This window comes from Dipodomys spectabilis, unplaced genomic scaffold (assembly GCF_019054845.1).
Source record: "Dipodomys spectabilis isolate Male_0828 unplaced genomic scaffold, ASM1905484v1 ptg000095l, whole genome shotgun sequence".
Classification (NCBI taxonomy): domain Eukaryota; kingdom Metazoa; phylum Chordata; class Mammalia; order Rodentia; family Heteromyidae; genus Dipodomys; species Dipodomys spectabilis.
This window is the reverse complement of record NW_024870772.1, coordinates 44,891,574-44,912,224: the sequence shown is the minus strand read 5'-3', so window position 1 is coordinate 44,912,224 and position 20,651 is coordinate 44,891,574. Positions and strand designations below refer to the sequence as shown.

Here is a 20,651-nt window from a genome sequence, read left to right as displayed (position 1 = left end):
TTGTGTTTTATTTTTCTTTCTTGTTCATGAATAGCTGACCAGTTATTTCCCCAGGGTGGTAAAAATGATGGAGAATTCAGTTTTACATTTTGGTAATTTGGTGATTGCAGCAGTGGATTACTGAGATCTATTTATATTCCCTTTTGAATGAGAGAGACAGGAATCTGGGTTCTTGGTCATTTTTGCTTGTATGATTATTCATATCATAAAAGCTCAAAATTTGAGCTCCAATCAATTAAGTTTTATGCCTACTGGAAGGGAGGTCTTTGATATCTAGATAAATAAGTAATGTGTGTGTTTATACCCTCTGATAGTGTGCTAACATGCTTGCATGTGACAGACAATTCTTTATGTCATATTCTTTTTTTTTTTTTTTTTGGGTCCGGTTATGGGACCTGAACTCTGGGGCCTGGGTGCTGTCCCTCAGCTCTTCAGCTCAAGGCTAGTGCTCTACCACTTGAGCCACAGCACCACTTCCAGCTTTTTTCTTTTTTGCTCATGTGGTGCTGAGGAATCGAACCCAGGGCCTCATGCATGCAAAGCAAGTGCTCTACCATTAAGCCACCTTCCCAGCCCCCATGTATATTCTTTCTTCCAATTTTATCTATGGAATATGTTAGTTACCTTGGTAATCACTATAATTAAAATGAGTGTTTAAGAGTATGGCAGATAAGAAAAAATGAAAAAGAAACACAAGTGTCCATGCAATTTTTTGAAAGAAAAAGTAATTCTGTTTTAAGTCAAGGGTTCCCAACCTTTTTTGTCTCAGGATCCATTTATATTCTTAAAGCTTATTTGAGAACATCAAAGTGATTTAGTTTAAATGAATAAAAACTACAAATATGTATAGTATTTTAAATTACCTAAGAAACTGAATATTCATTCACTTGAAAATTGCAACAATAAACCCATTTCAATATCACAAATACATTGTAAGAAATACCCTTCCTTTCTTTTCTTTTCTTTTTTTCTGGTGCTGGTCTTGGAGCTTGAACTCAGGGCTTGGGCACTGCCCTGAGGTCTTTTTGTTCAAGGCCAACACTCTACCACTTAAGCCACAGCTCAACTTCTGGCTTTTCAGTGGTTAACTGGAGTCTCATGGACTTTGCTGCCCAGACTGTCTTTAAACTGTGATCTTCAGATCTCAACCTCCGAGTAGGTAGGATTACAAATGTGAACCACCGGTGTCCAACTAGAAATATATTTTCTAAAACAAATTATTTTGCCAAGGCCCAGAGTTAGTGACTCACACTGAGGATTGTGGTTTGAAATGGTAAAGCAGTAGCTTTTAGCAAAAAAGCTAAATGACAGCACTCAGGTCTTAAATTTAAGCCCTAGTATTGACACACACACATTTTTTTTTTTCTGAGAAAAATATCACTGTTTAACTTTTATGCAAGTCTTTCTGTCTGGCTTAATAGATGCCAGGTATGGTGATGCACATTTGTAATCGCAGCTCTCAGGGAAGTTGAAGCAAGAAAACTGTATGAGGCTAGCTCATGCTACATTGTGAGATGAAGGTCAGCCTGAGCCACTAGACAGGACCTGTCTCAAAAAGCATAAAGGAAGCTGGACACTGGTAGGCTGAGATCTGAGGATCATGGTTCAAAGCCAGACCAGGCAGGAAAGTCCATGAGACTCTTATCTCCAATTAAGAAAAAAAAAAGCTGCAAGTGGAGCTGTGAGGCTTACGTGGTAACACTATTGGCCTTGAGCCAAAAATGCTCAGGGACAGCACCCAGGCCCTGAGTTCAAGTCCCAGGACAGACACCCCAAAAAATAAAGAAGGGTAGACATGGGTACTCCTTTCTGCATCTATGAAATCACTCACCCTTATTGCTTCTGCACAGCTCCTCTGTCCATTTGTGAGGGAATGATGCTGCTAAAGATAATCCTGAGTGTCAATTTGTCCCAGAATATGAAAGGCAGAAATAAAGGGCACAGCATGGCCAATGACTTCACTTGTTTTGGCTTATAATCTCTGAATCTTTAAAAAGCCATAAATAGATTATGATTGTGCCCAAGTTCCATTACTTATGATGACCTGCTCCCCTGGTTTACTGATGGTTGCCTTTGACTACAGTGTGAAAGCATGCTCTTTCCCTTTTGTGGAATCTGCCTAGCAGAGCTTCTGTGCACCACCACAATTATTTTCAGTCTTCAGTCCTTAGGTTAGCTTGATTAGTGTCAATTACTTAAACAGGGGTGGGGGAGGGAGAGAAAGTACCCTTGTGAAAAGCGTTCAGTTCTTTAAAACTGTTCTATTTTTTTGTCTTTAAAAATTATTTATTATGGGGCTAGGAAGGTGGCTCAGTGGTAGAGTGCTTGCCTTGCATGCATGAGGCCCTGGGCTTTATTCATCAGCACCACATAAGCAGAAAAAGCCAAAAGTAGAGCTGTGGTTCAAGTGATAGAGCGCTAGCCTTGAGCTGAAGAGCTCAGGGACAGTGCCCAGGCCCAGAGTTCAGGCCCCATAACAGACAAAAAGAAAAATTATTATTTTTATTGTCAAGGTGATGTACAGAGGGGTTAAAGTTACATAATTAATGTAATAAGTACATTTCTTGTCGAACTTGTTACCCCTTCCCTAATTTTTCACCTACTTTCTCTCCCTCCAACCACTGCTCCAAGTTGTACAGATTATTTCCAACATATTATCTTGTGTATATCGCTGTTACATTGGATCCCCCCTGTCCTTTGTCTCACCATTCTGTTGTTCCCCTTCACTTCCCTAATTCAAATAAATGTATATACAATACCAGGGTACCAAAATCAAATACAGTGACAACAGGGGATTTACCACAGGGGGAAGAACATACAAAAGAAACAAAAATCATAGTATATTAAAAGCAAAAACAACAAAGAAAGACCTCTTGTGTCCATGTCTTAGAGTTCATTTGGCTTAGCATCATGTTATATGGTCATATGTACATAGCTATTGAGCTATTCTGCTCATCTGAGAAAAATTTCCTAGACTTCTACTAATTATTGCAAATAAGGGAAAATATGAGACCTATATTTCTTTGGGTCTGGCTTATTTCACTTAATATGATTTTTTTCCAGGTCTTTCCATTTCCTTACAAATGGGGTGGTGTCATTCTTTCTGAGTGAAGCATAGAATTCATATATATAAATCGACATATTATATATATATATATATATATATATATATATATCACATTTTCTTGATCCATTCACCTACTGAGGGGCACCTGGGTTGGTTCCATATCTTAGCTATGGTGACTAATACTGTGATAAACATAGTTGTGCTGGTAGTTTTAGTATGGTCTTATTTGTGATCATTTGAGTATATACCCAGAAGTGGGATTACTGGGTCATAGGGGACCTCTATTTTTTTAAATTTTTTTTTCAAAAAGTTTTATTGCAGGCTGGGAAGGTGGCTCAGTGGTAGAGTACTTGCCTTGCATGCATGAGGCCCTGGTTTGATTCCTCAGCACCACATAAGCAAAAAGAAAAAAGCTGGAAGTGGCGCTGTGGCTCAAGTGGTAGAGCACTAGCCTTGAGCTGAAGAGCTGAGGGACAGCGCCCAGGCCCAGAGTTCAGGCCCCACGACTGGACCACCCCCCCCAAAAAAATGTTTTATATTGCTGTGTTGATGGTTCCTTGAGTACCTGTGCTCATGTTTTAACCAGGTGTCTAAGACTCATTTGACATCATTTTCAGAGGTGCTTCTTCAGACTGACTTTCTTTTTGAAAAAAATATTTAGGATGCACTTTACAGCTAAAACTCTGATATTTCCCAGAGAGGTCCTAGCAAACCATAAAGATCTGTTTCACCGTCTTATAAAAAAAGAGATTTTATATGTAATTGCATTTGATGTGTTACTATTTTAAGAGTTGAGAATGGGTTAGAGCATCTGCCTGGCATGTGTGAGACCCTGGGATTGGATAACTCATGATGCAAAAAAAAAAAAAAAAAGAGGTGTATAGATGGAGTTGTAATTTTAAAGTCAGTATTAGTGAAATGTTACTAATATATCTCAGAGATTTATTTTTTTATAGGAAGAACCTGGAGATTTGCCTATGTTCTAATTGTCTGTGATGTTTTTATATATTTTTCAAACCCTTAGGAAATAGCTGTACAAGACCAACTCAAAGGAGAATTTTACTTTCCCTCATTCTGGTATTATCGGTCACCATGTCCAAATCTTATTATATATTTACACTATATGTATTATACATAAAGTGTAGACATCTAAGCTAAATGTATGGTAAATATAGAATTAACACAATATTAATTATTATATAATAACATATAATATTAATAATTATTATTAACAATGAAGTCACTAAGTCTCTATAATCTACAAAATCCTGTTTGATGGCTCTATTATTAAGGGCAGGTCAGAGTTTGTGACTTTAATAAAAGATAGCCTTAGCAGTTCATAGAAAAGGATCCAGTATGCTAGGTGTTTGAAAATATTGATATTTCAAATAGACTCTGGGCAGAGGGTACTGAGCTAACATTGCTTACACAACTTTTAAGCTATGCCAATAGATTGAGTCAGAATTTCTTTTGACTCTGGACTTTTTAGTCTGGATGCAGATGGCTTCATGAACATGGACAATTAAACCAAAATGTAGTAAAACAAGAACCAATTACAGTTCATTCATGAGAATGACAGATGTGAAGAGGGAAAGTTTACTGTGGATATTTGTCTAGAGTACCATTGATGTTGTCTTAATAGTCAATTTCCTAGATATATGATGATGTCTTTTCTCTTACCTATGATTTAGAGAGCTCTATTTTATAATCTAAATCAAAACATTTAAAAATGATAGGCAAACTGACTAATGAATCAAGAAAAGTGGCATATACATATATATGTATATATACATGTGTACATATATAACATATAGGTATGTATATAAATGGAATTTTATTCATATATTTTATTCATATATATAATATATAATAGAATTTTATTCATGCACCAGGAAGAATGATATTGTCATCTGCAGAGAAAGGGACAGACCTGGAAAAAATTATGTTGAGTGATATAATAGAGGCACATAAAGGGCATATATTTTCTCTCATATGTAGAAGTTATATCTAAATAGATATATGGAAACATACATACATATGCTTATATATCCATACATGATCGAACTGGATTTTCCTTTGGACTAGTTGTATGGTTCTCTTAATAATTAACAACTAATATAAAGTTTATGACATGTACACATTTAAAAAGTCTGTATATGTATATGAGTATGTATGTGTGTGTGTGTGTGTGTGTGTGTGTGTGTGCACATGAACGTGCATGTGCACAGGTGTGTGTGCCAGTATTGGAGCTTGAATTCAGGGCTTTTGTTTTCTTTTGCTCAAGGTTGGTGCTCTAACCATTTCAACCACAGCTCCTACTTCTGGCTTTTTGGTTATTAATTAGAGATAAGAGTCTCACTTTCTTGCATGGACCAGCTTTGAACTGCATTCCTCAGATCTCAGCCCCCTAAGTAGCCAGCATTACAGGCATGAGCCACTGGTGCCTGGCTAAAAGTCCTAAGTGTGGAGTGCTACCATTCTAACATTCAAGGGCAAGAAGGGAAGAACTGGCAGGTAACTGATCTAGATGATATATCCCTTGTTAAAGCATTCTGTGACACATCCATGATCTTGCAAAACCAAAATAAGCTACAGAAGGAAGGGCTTTGCCACTTATAGCTGGAAGCAATATTCAGCAACAAATACATAATTTATGAGACTCCAGGACTGTTAATATTCCAACACAGAAGAGTAGAATGCAATGATGAATTCTGGATTCCAAGCTTTGCAATAAACCTGCTCTTACTTACAGGGACTTCTTGATTTAGGGTTCAAAACATAACTACCTTTCAGTTAAAAACTAGGTGAGGGAACATCCTCAGGCTCACAGAATGGAAAGATACCTTCTTATATTCATGTTTCATCTGACATCAGCATGGCATTTATATTAGAAAGCATTTCAAGATTGATTATTTCATGGATGAATGTGCTCCATGTTTGGCGTGGCAAATGCTCTTACAAGTGCATAAAACTCCTACTTTCCAAAAGCACCAGGATTTGCCATCTGTAAACATCACACTTAGTGGAACAGTCTAATTTCCTTTCTTACCAGTCCTAACACATACCTGACAGGATCAACTATATAATTTGAGGGACCAGTGCAAAATGAAAATGCAGGGGCCTTTGTTAAGACACTATGTCGAAAAACAAACTTTATAATTTAGGCAGGGGTGTGGGGTGTGTGTGTGGGTGGGGGGTGTACCTGAGGAGGTGGGAGGGAAGGGATGGTAGGGGAAAAACAAAGGAGGAGGCAACAATGGTGGATAAGAAATGTGCTCATTACCTTGCCCTTGTAACTGTAACCCCTTTGTACAGTATTTTCACAATAAAAACCTTAATTAAAAATATAAAAAAATTATTAAGAATTATGAGTTGGTGATGACAGAACATTAAATCAAGCTTGGAGCTCTTCAAAGAATAGGGCTTTGTGTGACTGCACAGGTCACGCACCCATGTATATCCCGTGTCTGATGCTTACAAGCAGAGAAGTCTTTATTTTGTATAGAAACAGACTTTCAGACACAGGCTGATACCTGCCCAAAGGGCATTAAGCCCTCTTCTATTTCCCAAGAGGAGGGAGGACTTAAACACACAGCATCTTTCATTTCTGTGACGGAAGTCTAGATGATTTAGTGAAAATCGAATCAGTTATTTATCTGCTACCAGAGATCTCATTCTTTCATATTCATAAGTCCTTCAAGTCTCCAAGCCTAGAGAAGACTTGTGAGCACATGTGTCCAATCACTTTTATACAAAGAAAGGGTATAAAAGAAATGTAGGCTGTAGGAATTTTTTTTTTTTTGCTGCTATCATTGAGTTTCTTTTTACTCAAGGCTATCACTCTACCACTTGAGCCACAGAGCCAATTCTGGCTTTTTCTGAGTAGTTTATTGGAGATAAGAATCTCACATAGTTCTCTGGGCTGGCTTTAAACCACTATCCTCTGATCTCAGCCTCCCGAGTAGCTAAGGTTACAGGCGTGAGCCACTGGCACCTGGCTGGAATTTTTTTTTAAGCTTCATTATGACTTTATCAGCCACTGTCTTACTTATGGTCTAGGCTGGACAAACTATCACTTTGTGGCATGACTGGGGTTATGAAAATGTATTTGCTGCTGTGGAAGTATGAAGTTGCAGAAGACACATGAATCTGTTCCTCAGTGATGCATGGCTATTTCCATTCTAACAGAAGGCAGCCTCTCCTCTCAGGAGTCTAGTCTGTTCTTCATAGTTTACAAGCTTACCAGGGTGACTACTTGTGTAATCATCAGGCATCACTACCTAGAGTGATTCTGGGCAGTAGTCACCCTGCCTGAAGAAGGGAAAACCAGTAATTGTAAGAGAGGAGGGAGAAGTCTTAGGCCCCAAGCTGAAAAGAAACCAAACATCATAGGGCACAGTAGAGACTATGTTTGCAATTACAGTGCCTTGCACAGCTCTGGACACATGGAAGAATCTGGCCCTGACTAAATTAAAGACCTTCAGTACCAGCTGTGGCCTGAAGATGGAACCTGAAAATCCTAATCTTAAAAATGTTCTTTGATCTCTCTCTTTCATAGTGTAATTGTAAGATGAAACTGAGGTTAGCCCTAGGTTTTGAAAGCTCTTTGCTAAAATATTAAACACGATTCAAACACTGTGTGTGCCATTCCAGTGGAATGGCTGCTATGGAAGGAATCACAGGACTTCTCCTCTTCTTGCTGCTTTGCTGCTATATGCCCCCTATTACTGTGAATCCCATTCTGCTCCTTCCAACAAAGCAGCTCTCTCCCCACCCCCATGCCATCTCAGGCAGTAAGACTCACATTAACAGTGACCCTGACTGATCTAAGAAGTTCACTTCTCCACCTGGCTTTCCACCAGAGCAACTCCCTCACCCTAAGACCTTCTGACAAGACCACCTCATTTCGTTACTAAGCTTAACTAAATAAACACATATGCAAAAGCCTGCTGCAATTTTTTTTCTGTTTAAAGCTAGGTCTGCCTGGTGGCTCCCTCCCATAGATGATTTGAGACTGTGATTCTATCAACATGAACTCCAAGTAGCATCGACTCCATTTCCCAATAGGCCATGGCTATTTGTCTTAGAAATTGGAAGACATAACTGTTTTTCCTTTATATGCCCAAATTTTATAACTTTTCCTTTCTTAAAAAAATTTTGTTTCTCAGAATCATACCTTACACATGAGTGAAAGTGCCTTTTTACTGGTGTTGAACACAGGTATAGTTGGTTGATCATTTTGTGGATGAGACCATGCAAGATCAAGTATAATCTTTATTAACTACTGTATAAAAATAAAACTAGCAAGGAACTAAAGTGAATGAGGCCAGCAAATGTAACTGAGCTCCAACTTGCATTTGCTTCCTCTAAGAGAGGATGAGTTCGCAGGAATTATCCAGCAGATTAGAAAATAACTGTTATTACACAGAACTGTGTTTTCATTTCTTTCTTTTTTTTCTTCTCTACTTTACATGGATGATGAGAATTATTACATTACCAGGATGTTGTCTGCTTGCTATGGAGATAAACATAAGGGCATGATGCCTCTAATGAGCTGGGCAGGCCTGAGTGGCCCCAACGCCAGAAGAGGCCCCAGACGATGAGGTGTTCTCTAAGGAAAGAACAGCTTAGTGGTTACTTCTCTAACACTAAGCTCTAATACTAAAGTAATTATTTATGCTTGGGCTCTCTAAAACTTAATTATTATCCAATAATTCCAGATTGTAGCTTTAAGGACTTAAAGAACATTTGGAAACTAGTATTTCTAGACAGATTTATAGGACAAGCTAATAATGCTATTTAACACCAGCTAATTTATGGAAGTATTACTGTCATTTATTAATGGTTATCCAGGTCACTTAGAGTATCCTTTTGAAATGGCACAAGTAAAACACATTCATATTGATTCTAGAATTGTGAAATAAATCTAACATTTTCTTCTGCAATATATATATATATATACATACATACATATATATATACATATATATATATATATATATATGATAATAAAAATTTCTTCTAGCCAGTGGCTCATTCTCATAATCCTAGCTGAGATCTGAGGATTGCAGTTTGAAGCCAGCTCAGACAGGAAAACCCATGAGACTCTTTCATCTCCAATTAACTATCAGAAAACTGGAAGTGGCACTATGGCTCAAAGTGATAGAGCACTAGCCTTGAGTAAAAAAGCCCAGGTCCTGAGTTCAAGCCACATGATCAACAACAACAACAAAAATGTACTTCTAACCCAAGTAATAATAACTCCCATTTACAAGATGCTTATTATATAATAGCACATTAATTTTTTTTTGTATGTGAAACAAACAACAAAACAAGAAGAGGCTCTGCCCCCTGGGACAGCAACAGCCGATGGCAAGGTGGCTCTAAGGGTCATCAGCAGAGTTGTCTAGCTTGTCATAACACAGGTCCCTCAGCTCCAGACCAGCAACCAGAATCTATACTTTAATAAATCCCTCTGTGATTCTTTGAGCAAAGCAAAGCTTGAGAACTGCTCTAGGGAAACATCAGACTTTCTCTGCTTTCCTCAGTCCCCCACAGCCCATTCCCTATGAAAGAAGAACCTGATAAGAATCAAGGTAATATTTGGTAAAGTACAATTAATATTTGGTAAAGTTCAAAATGTACTGGATAAGGTATTATCTCGCCCCTCTTCCTCAAGCTGCCAGGAAGTGTGAAGCCACATTTGAACTCAATTATAGAAATGTTATAGGCCTTCCTGGCTCATATTTTAAAGATCTTTTTTCCTTCTCTCTGAAATTTTTACTCTTATATTCTCCCTGGCTCTGATTTTTACCTTTATTTATTGCTGCCACTGTTTTACTTTATGATTTCTGTAGGCACTCTCAGGTCCTCTGTGGAGCAAATGCAGTATTAATATGTAAGTACACTTTTGTGTGGACATAAATCAAGGTTGCTGTTCCTGCTATCTTCCTTCCTGCCCAAAGGTCCTAACATGGGGACTGGACTTGTTCTTCCTCTCAGCTGGAATCATTTTTCAGATCTATAAAAGCACTAACAGTCTTACTTGTGTCCTTGAAGTTCGATGGCTGTTCCTTTTCTCCCGCCAATGTCCCACATGATGACTGAGTGGTCTGAACTGCCAGAGAACAACACCCGCTGGACTGGGTCCCAACAGAGAGCAGTCACCCCGCCTGAGAACAGATATAGTTGGACATCAGAAACAAAATAAAAGTATTAACAAAAAGTGGTAACATACAGGAATCATGGCCCAAGGCAGTTTCTGGCAAATAATGTTTGCTGAATGAACAAACAAGTAAGTCTCAGAAAAGAAAGATTAGCTATAAAAAAATCTTGCTCTTTAAGCATTCCCCCATTCCTAATATCCATAAAATCAATTATTATAAGGACCCCAAAGCTACAACTAAAAAAGAAGAATAAGTTCTGGTACTGTGTTGCACAGTAGAGTATTTATAGTTAACAATATGGTTTGTATAAGATCTCAATATATCCAGAAGGAGGATTTTAAATGATTACTGATGAGGTAGCTATGCTAATTGCCCTTATTTGATCATTGCACAGTGAATGCTTGTATTACAATATATTGTGCACCATAAATATGTACAATTATGTATCAATAAAAAATTGAACTGAAATTTTTTAAAACTCCATTTTATTTTCATCTCTTGTTTTCAGGATGGAAAGCAGATACTGCTTAAGAAAATATGAACTGGGCACTGGTAGCTCATACCTGTAATATTCACTACTAAGGAGGCTAAGATCTGAGGACTAGGGTTGAAGCTGGCCTAGGCAAGACAGTATGTGAGACCCTTATCTCCAATTACCCCCCCAAAAGCAGGAAGTAGAGCTGTGGCTCAAGTGGTAGAGCACCTTATAAAGAAGCTAAAGGACAACATTCAAGCTCTGTGTTTAATCCCCAGCACCAGTGCACTACACATACACACACACACACACACACACACACACACACACACACACGTATATATATATGGTTCATTTCACTTAACATATATTATATATTAAATATATATATATATGGTTCATTTCACTTAACACAATTTTCTCATAGTTGTCTCAATTTTTAAGATCAGAAATACATAATCATCTTTTTGATAATATGCTAACTAGGATGAAGGGACATCTCATGTGGTTTTGATTTGCCTTTTTCTAATCATCTTTTTGATAATATCATGCTAATGGACATCTCATGTGGTTTTGATTTGCCTTTCTCTAGTGAGTAGTTAGTGGTTCTGAAGAATTTTTTTTCCCATTTCTTTTGGTCATCTGTATGTTGCCTTTTGATAAATGTCTATTATACAATTTTTTTTTTTGTCTGTCCTCGGACTTGAACTCTGGGTCTGGGAGCTGTTCCTGAGGTTTTCTGCTTAAGGCTAGAGCTCTACTACTTGACCCACAGTTCCAATTCCAGCTTATTTCTGGCAGGGGGGGCGGGGTGGTTAACTGGAGAAAAGAGTCTCATGGACTTTTCTACCCAGATTGGCTTCAAAATGTCATCCTTTGATCTCAGCCTCTTGAGTAGCTAGGATTAAATGCATGAGACACCATCTCCCAGTGACATTTAATTTTTGTTGGTGATACTTGATTTGAATTCAGGGCCTTGCATTTGCTACTTCAGTGCTTTACTGATAAGCTATTACTCTAGCCCTTTTGGCACTGGTTATTTTTGAGATAAGGTCTTGTTTCTAGCCTGGGTATACCTTGATCACAATCTTTCTATTTTAGGCTTCCGGTCCTGGTAGACATATGCATACCCAGTATCCTTCCATCAAGATGGAGTCTCAGACTTTTCTGCTTAGGTTGGCCTGGAACTGTGATTCTCCCAATCTCAACTTCCCACATAGCTTAGGATGTGTATCCACCTATCAGTCAAGAAGGAATTTCATAAACTTTCTGCCCAGGTTGGCCTGTTTTCAGGCTCCCAGATGACTAGGGTTATTGGCATAAGCCAATGGTGTCTGGTTAGACTTTTCAAAATCTTGAACATCATATAATCAGGACCCAGTATTAGAATGCATATTTTTCCCTTTGGTAATCTGAGTTTACAGACTCCTTTTGAATCAATTATACCCTTAAGTGTCAGTATTCTCCACTATAATGTGGCAGATATATTTAATACTACAATCACTATAACTTTTTCTGTTACTAATGGTAATATCAAACTAACCACTATCCCATTTGTAGGTGAGAATTTGTGGTGAAAATTTGATTAGATCAATTACAATCTTTAAATTGCAGTACGGAGATATGGATTGGTAGGATTACTCTAGTAATCACTATCAATGGTAATCATCTGATAAATCCAACTCCTTGTGTAGTAAAAACAATTAACTTTTTCCATGTATATACTTGGGGATGTCAGAAATACTTGTTTTTATTTAGAGAATAACTTGTTAGAATCTGATACTTTCAAAATTTAGATTATCAATTAGTCTCAGTGTTTAAAAGATTTTAGGAAAATTTCTCTCATATTTGTCCCAGAAGATTTTTTATATTATTATAAAGGTAATGTACAGAGGAGTTACTGTTTCATAAGTCAGGTAATGAATACATTTCTTTTAGAACAATGTTACCCCTTCCTTCACTCTCTTCCATTTTGTCTCTCCTGTCCCTGCCCACAAGTTGTATAGTTCATTTTCAACATAGTTTCTACTGAGTACCATTGCTGCATTAGTTTACCCTTTGTCCTTCCATTTCTGTGCCCCTCCTTTTCCCCTGCAGAGACAGATAAGTAAACAAATAAGACAAAAAGAAAACAAACCTCTTGTTTCCATTTCCTAGAATTCATTTCAATAAGTATGATTTTATATGATTTTATATGATCAGAGGCACTGAGGCATTATGCCTTTGCGTTTCTCCCCTAAGAGTATCCTCTTCCTTTGGTTTCACTGTGTGTGAATGCCAAGAGTCCTGTATAATTTATCCTGTCCCAGTGAATTTTAGATCGAACTTCCACATAGGAGAAAAAAAAACATGAGCTGTTGGTCTCTCTGAGCTTGGCTTACCTCACTTACCCACTACTTCAGGTCATGCTTACTAGCTTCTCTACCCTCACGTCTTTCTGCATGAACACATTTCTATTCATGGGAGGATGAACCCTGCCCAAATACCACCTACTTAGAGACAACTTTCTTCACTGCCTGATGCTTTATTTTTTCTTCCCCAAATGCATTGCTTGTCTGCTACTCTAATAGAATATCAGTTCTGGAAAGATCAGTGCTGGGGCTTAGTCACCACACTACCCTCATTCTATCATTGCACTGTCCCAACAGATTAGAAATCTGTTTGACAGTAAACTTTGGGTTCTGTATCTTTGTATCTGAACATACAGTGCCTGGTATGCAGAAGGTATTCAACAAATGCTTACTCAACTAACCTGATCTATTGGATGACAGAGAAGAATAGGGGAACAATAAGCAAGACAGCCTCTGGCTGAGAGGAGAGGAAGGAAGTGCTGCTGTTGAGAAGCACTGTCCCCATCGTCACAGTACTGGGTTTGAACTTGGGGTATCATGTTAGCTAGGAAGGCACTTACTGCTTGGGTAACTCCCCCAACTGCCGTTTTTGCTTTTGTTATTTTTTTAATAGGGTTTTGATTTTTAGCTCAGTCTGGCATAGACCACAATCTACTGTTAAGCTTCCTATCAAAGCTGTAGTGATAGTTGTTTAACAGTACACCCAGATTTTATTAGCAAACTCACTGTCCTTCTTTAGAGGACTCTGTTACAGGCATGAAATACCATGCCAAATACCAAAATGCTAAAATAAGTTTTTGCAATTACCTGTATTATACACTCACAAATATGATTGTTTATGGATGGGGAATGATCTACAATAAGTATACATATTAACTTATTACACTTTTTCTTAACTTTTAAATATTGTCAAATTTTTTAAGATAACCATCTTATTCACACTACTTTAATTCCTACTTCTTTTTTATTCCTATTTTAAAATTACAGGTGCAAGTTTGCTATGCTGCTCAGCCTGGTCTCTAAATACTGGAACTCAAGGGATCTTCCTTAGGATCCTACTCAACCTCTTGGGTGATCCTGAGAGGGGATTTCAGTCCCACTCCTGTACATTTTTGATAGTTGGAAAGGAATTTCAAATGTGGAACTGGACCTGAGTCTAAACATTTTTAGAAATGTAATGCCTATTACCAAAATACTTAAGTGAACTAAAACTGAGACTTTTATAATGTATCTTGGAAAAGTAAAAGGCTGCATGGAGTTACACAGTCAGGATTGGAAACTGTACAGTCTGCCTTTTTACCAGATTGTGCTCTGGCAATTTGCCAGGAGTGTGACATCACACTGTCTTGGGTAAGCTGGACAGTTTAACATGTGGCTAGAGGAGGGTCTGATTCAGTGCTAGGGCCAAAAGCCTTGAAAGTATTTGATGTGTCCATCACTATATTTTGTTCTAGGTTGAAGTGAGGAGGGTGTGTAAGCGTTATCTCTAGGCTCTCTCTCAAGTGCCATGAAATACCACTTCCTTGGGAAGCTTCCCTGGTGAGTACACAAGGAGAGGCCCTTCTTCTTATCTGATTCCAAGCATTCTATGAGTGGGTCTGGGCTTCATTTGCTACCTACATAGTGTCTTAGTGAATTACCTGTAATTATTAGCCTAATGCATATGTTCTATGCTGGACTTCAAGGTGGGTGAGAGCAAGAATTATATTTGTCTTATTTACCTGTGCATCAGCAGCCACCACAGTAAGAGCAAACCAGTGTCAAAATTTTGATGGCAACCAACACAGATAGAACTCTGTGCAAGACTCTGTTGTAAACAAAACTTAAAAGTGATCAATGTAATTATTTGAATTTGTGTATTTGTACATAACTTCTTGGTTTTCTTTTTTTTTCCTTTGGTCAGTCATGGAGATTAACCTCAGGGCCTGGATGCTGTCCCCTAAGCTTTTTTGCTCAAGGCAAATACTCTACCACTTTGAGCCACAGATCCACTTCTGGGTTTCTGGTAGTTAATTGTGGATAAGAATCTTGTGGCCCTCCTTCCCAGGCTGCCTTTGAACTACAATCCTCAGATCTCAGCTTCCTGAGTAGTTAGGATTACAAGCATGAGCTACCAGAGCCCAGCCTGTTTAGTAACTTTTGTTGTAGTTGTTATTATTCCTGTCAATTCTCTTAATAGCTAGTGAACAAGGTTGTGCTTAATTTTTCACTAATTCAATGTTTTGGCAGAATTTTATTCAAGCCCTTCTATTTCTAATATCTTCATGCTAATCAAATATTTTGGGGGAAAAAAAGATTCTACTGATGGTTCTTAATGTCCAATGGTCCAAATAAGATTGTTCAAGTCAGTTTATGACTGTCTGACACAAATACATTGTCATTTCTCCAGAAATAGCAAAGAATCATGATACTTGACATTTAGTTCCAGAAAGGAAACCAGCAGAGGGAGCATAAGAACGTAAAACTAGTTTCCTAAATCTGTATGGATTAGAAAAGGTTGTTCTGGCCTCTGGACCTGACTATCAGGCCAAGCCTGATAGCCCCACATTTCTGCATGACCTTTCATACTTGCACTCACCCCAAGATGTGTCTGCTCCTAAGTCAGAAATCTGGATTGTTAAAACTCCCAAGATTAGTTGTTTTTGGTGTCAGTCCTTAGGCTTGAACCTGGAACCTAGTGTTGTCTCTGAGCGCGCACGAGCGAGCGTGTGTGTGTGTGTGTGTGTGTGTGTGTGTGTGTGTTTCTTGGATTTGTTGTTGTTGTTGTTGCTTAACTGGAGATAAGAATCTCACAGCCTTTCCTTGGCTGGCTTTGAACTGTGATCCTCAGATCTCAGCCTTCTGAGTAGCTAGGATTACAAGCATGAACCTCAGGCACCCAGAGCTCCAAGATTGCTCTTTTTTTTTCTGCTAAGCCATGTTCCCAGCCCCTCCAAGATTGCTCAATGGATCTAGTTTAACTTGAAAATTTTTGATCTTTAAAAAAAACCTCTTTCCCAGAATTCTATGTGGCTGAGTATGAGCCCTGCCAGGGTATAGAACAGGCCTTCTAGATAGGAAGAGTTCAACAATAGTCTGAGTCACCATGGAATCACTGAGTGTTCATACCATAGCCTTAAATGAATAAACTGTACAGCAGCTACATAAGTATTAGGCAAATGCTACTTTCTAGAATGATAATGAGTTGAATCCCTTACCTTATCTGAAGGACTCTCATTTCTTTTCTGGCTATCTCTACACTGCCTCCCTTCTTTCACCCTCATGCTCAGTGTTCCAGCTCAGTATAGGGACCTTGCAGTGTCCAAGAGAGCCACACTTTTGCAAATCCCCATGCCTCTGAACTATGCTGTCTTCCTTTACCTGTACAAATCTCTGTACTTGTTTCCCATGAACTCGACAATTACTCATCCCCAAGGACTTCAGGTCAAGCAATATCTCCTCTAGGGAGCCTTTCCTACATAACTCCTGCCTCCTTCCAACTAAGTCACTTTTCTGTTCTTGGAAGTGCTCAGCACTTCATTTCTCTGTCTGTATGTGCTGTAATTATAGACTAGCTTGTGTCTCTCACTGGCTTGTGAGGAATTTGAGGACAATGACTATGCCTTTTATTTCTGTGACTGAGAGCTATGGCTGAGATTGACCTGGGAGAGCAGAGAGTTAAGGTAAGGAGAAGAGTATCCAGAGCAGACCTGGGGATTCAAAGAACCAACACCCTGAGGCATTAAAGGAAATGAGAGAGGATATTCATAGAAATGAATGAAAGGCTGAGACAGGAAGAAGGAACAGCCACAATGTAGAATGCTGCTGAAAGGTTAAGTATGATAAGGTGCAAAATATGTCATGAGTCACCTCAGGGAGAGAAGCTCAAGTAGAGCCACAGAGACAAACCAGACTGCAGGAGACTGGGGGGAGATGGAAGGTGAAGATGGAAGTAGCTGGGGAAATTATATTCTTTAAGAAAGTATTGCTGTTTGCAACACACTGGATGAACCTTGAAAATGTTTCAAGGCTGAGTGAAATAAGCCATTCACAAATGGACAAATACTGTATGATTCCACTTACAGGAAGTACCTAGAATAGTCAGATCCTTATTCAGGAAGCAGAAGGGTGGATGCCAGGAACTGGGGGGAGTGGAAGAGAGTCACTGTCTAAATGTACAGAGTTGCAGTTGCCAAGATGAATAATGTTCTATGATGTTATATGATAGACAGTAGTAATGACCACAAAATATGAATGCATGGAATGCCCCACCAATCAGAACATTTAAAAATATATAAAACAGTAATCCTTTAACTAAGTACAGTTCACAATTTTTAAAAAAGAGACTCTGTTAAGAAAAGAAGATGAAATTGCAGTAATTGGACCTGGAGTTGAGAAGGTTTTACAGTTTGTTTTCTTAACAAGGAGGCAAGAAACCTAAGCTCCTTACTAATTGAAAAGAGCAAGAAAGTTAAGTGGAGAAAAAGGGAACTCATTTTGGTGTGTAGATCCTGAGGAGATTCAGCCTGGGGCCAGAGGAAGGAAGGTTCTTACACAGAGATGAGGAAAGGTAGAGAAAAACTTGGTTTGTTAGGGTAGGGTGAATACAGACTGAGATTTTTTTATTCTCCAAAGCTTCTGCTTTAGAAGGAGGAGTCTGGGGATAGGATAGGAAGGCAGATAGGGGAGCTTAGTGAAACCTGTTTAGGGGACTGGTCAAAAGAGCACACTGAGCTCAGGTAGAGGGAAGATGAGGTAACTCTGTGCACCTAGATGGGAAATCACAATGCCGCAGTGGTAATAGTGGCCTTCTCATAGAACCAATGGTTTAATGTTGGTCTAAGTTTCAAAGAAATACACTTGCAGACCAAGAAGATAGTTTTTAAAAGAAGGTGGACAGAGTCTAAATCATGGCCCCCAAACTTGCTGAGAAAGTAGAACACTCTCAGTCATAGAACTGACAGTGCTAGCTAGAAGCATGGTTGAAATAATGTACCCTTGGGTCAGGAAGTGAGTACAGCTGAGACACTAGGGAACAGTGGGTCAGAGGACCAGTCTTCACTATCAGAAAGAACAAGTGGAGAGTAGTAAAAGATTTAAGGAAATGAAAGGTGAGGTGACTCAAGTCCAAAGTGAATGGAAGTTTAACATTTTTGAGGCGAGACAATTCTAGCTGCTACCCGAACCCTGGTTGGCCAGAATCTATGTGTCTACAAAAAGACAGCCAATGAGGGCAAGTATGGTGGTACATCCGTATAAGCCAAGCAACCTGAAAGGTGGAAACAGGAGGATCACAGATCAAAACTAGCCCCCAAATTATCAAAACTTTATCTCAAAAACAAGCTGGGGTGGAAATAGTGCTGTGGCTCAAGTGGTAGAGCGCTTGCCTTGAGCTGAAGAGCTGAGGGACAGTGCCTATGCCCAGAGTTCAGGCCCCACAATTGGGGGGAAAGCTGGATTATAGGGCTATAGATCCCAAAAGTTATCAAAACCCTATCTCAAAAAGAAGCTGGGTTATAGGGTTGTAGTAATACACATCTGTGGTCCTAACTACTTGAGAGGTGGAGGTAGGAAGATCATGTTTTTGAAACCTTACCTGAAAAACAAAGTAAAAAATGCAAAGGGACTGGGGCATGACTCAGGTGGTAGAGCACTTGATCCCAGTATGTGAAAGTGAGGGAGAAGGAACACACAGGAGAGTCAATGAGAAAAGACTGGAATCCTATCCACAAGGAAAGTTTCTATGCAATTTTCCTTGCAAAGTCACAGATAATTAAAGCGATGTTTTATGAATCTTTATCCTTGGACTTAATTTTCCCTTTACTGCATGTATCTTCTCCTTTAGGAACTCTCTTATGACTGGATTGGTACTATCACCTACTGCTATTCTTATATGACATCCAAACTGAGCATTATTCCTGATCTATGCTAAATCATGGGTTAATCATTTGCAAGAACACAAGAGCCCAATAATGACCATGGCAACAAGCAGTGGCTCATTTCCTGGGGTCAACATTCTCTAATGCCTATGCTACATCCTAAAAATGCTACTAAAGCATGAATCATCATCATCATCTATTCAAGTCTTTCAAAGACTAAAAATGACTGCTTTCTATCACCTTGCTTAAATGATCATGAAAAGATGAGAAACAAAATGAAACTCAGGTTATCAACTTCAGGATCCAGAAGCAAGGGAAAGATGAACATGTCCCTTCTGATGTTGTCTAGCTGGCCTTGATGACAGCATTTTTCTTGTCAAGTGATTTTTATGGCAACGCCATCTTTTCACTCTAAGAGTGGCCAGACAGACTGAAGCAGCTGTCCTTTCAGTCTTCTGGGGTCAGAGCAGTTGCCACAGAGTCTCAATCATCTCATTAATGCATGCCAACACTGGCTTTCTCAAACGTAACATGAAAGCTAAATCACCAACATTTTCAAAATAGATGCTTTCTCTTATTTGGATTATGGAGAAAAATTTTTGAGATAATCTCTTACTGAACTATTCTGAAATCATTTATGCATGTCCTGTTTCTTTGCCCAAGCACAGGTTGTGCTTTGCTATTTTCAAACCCTATCATGTGAACATCAGAATACACAGCGGGTGACAGCACACCATGAGGTCTGTACAGGATGATTTTGCTTTGACTCCTACCTGTGTGTCCTCTGAAGCTTGTGACCAGCATGCAGTTTTCTTGTTCCAGTTTGAGGATTGTTACTTGGCCTGAATGGTCACCAATAAACACATGTCGGGTTTCCACATCAAATCTGTCATGTAAGCATTAAGGAATGTTTCTCAAAATTGAAGGCATCAGGGAGCAGGAGGCCCATAGAGAGAGAAAAACAGACATAAATTTACCAAGAAATGTACAAATGACATGCTGAGGGAACCTGAAGACAGTGTTGAAAAAGTGGACTTGACAAAATGAAGGACATACTGTACCAGTGGGTAGTAGGACTCAATGGGTCAAAGATGCCACTTATTCGTATGTTACTTTATAAACTTGATATAACCTTAATGAAATGTCAGTGTGTTACTTTCCAGAGCTAGATAATGTTCATTACAAAGTTCATATAAAAAATAAGTAAAATACTTTGAAAATAAGAACAGAGGATAGAGGGTAGAGAAGTCAAAGCTACTATATATTTAAAATGATATAAAGGAGAATTTGAAGATTTTTTTTTTTTTATGCAGGGGAGAAGGGTTAAATATACCCTACTGAAAATACTTTCTTACCGCATTTAATAAAAAAAGGATTTGCATTTTTAACTGGAAGCTGCCAGGGCATCAGGACTTGATGCTCCCACACTGCTAATTAATTCCCCAGTGTCTCTTCAGAAATGTATTAGCCCCATTCTCCTCTGGTGTAAATCCTGTGGTTACTTCTTACCAGGGGTTGATTCTTATCATCACTTAGCCACTTTCAGTTTGCATTCACTAAAGGAATATTCTTTCCAATGTGAAAGTTATGTGTTTTTTAAAATCTAAGCAATTTTTATTGTATCTTTTCCCCAGTATGAAAATCTTTTGTACTTTTTAATCTTAAACTGTGCCACTGCAGTTAATGATAGGGCTGTGGCTCTCCACCTTCTTTTTGATGATCTGCAAGGGAAGA

General features: G+C 38.6%; 1 protein-coding gene across 2 annotated transcripts in view; it reads right to left on the bottom strand.

Annotated features, from left to right (window-relative positions):
* Positions 1 to 20,651, bottom strand: part of Wdfy2 (WD repeat and FYVE domain containing 2) — a 243,666-nt gene that overhangs the window by 91,620 nt on the left and 131,395 nt on the right. For both annotated transcript variants that reach the window (XM_042685433.1, XM_042685434.1), the window contains exons 6-7: positions 19,691 to 19,803; positions 10,113 to 10,239 (exon numbers count right to left, since the gene is read on the bottom strand). In XM_042685433.1, the coding sequence (XP_042541367.1) occupies positions 10,113 to 10,239; positions 19,691 to 19,803 (240 nt within the window). The remainder of the gene's footprint in view (positions 1 to 10,112; positions 10,240 to 19,690; positions 19,804 to 20,651) is intronic.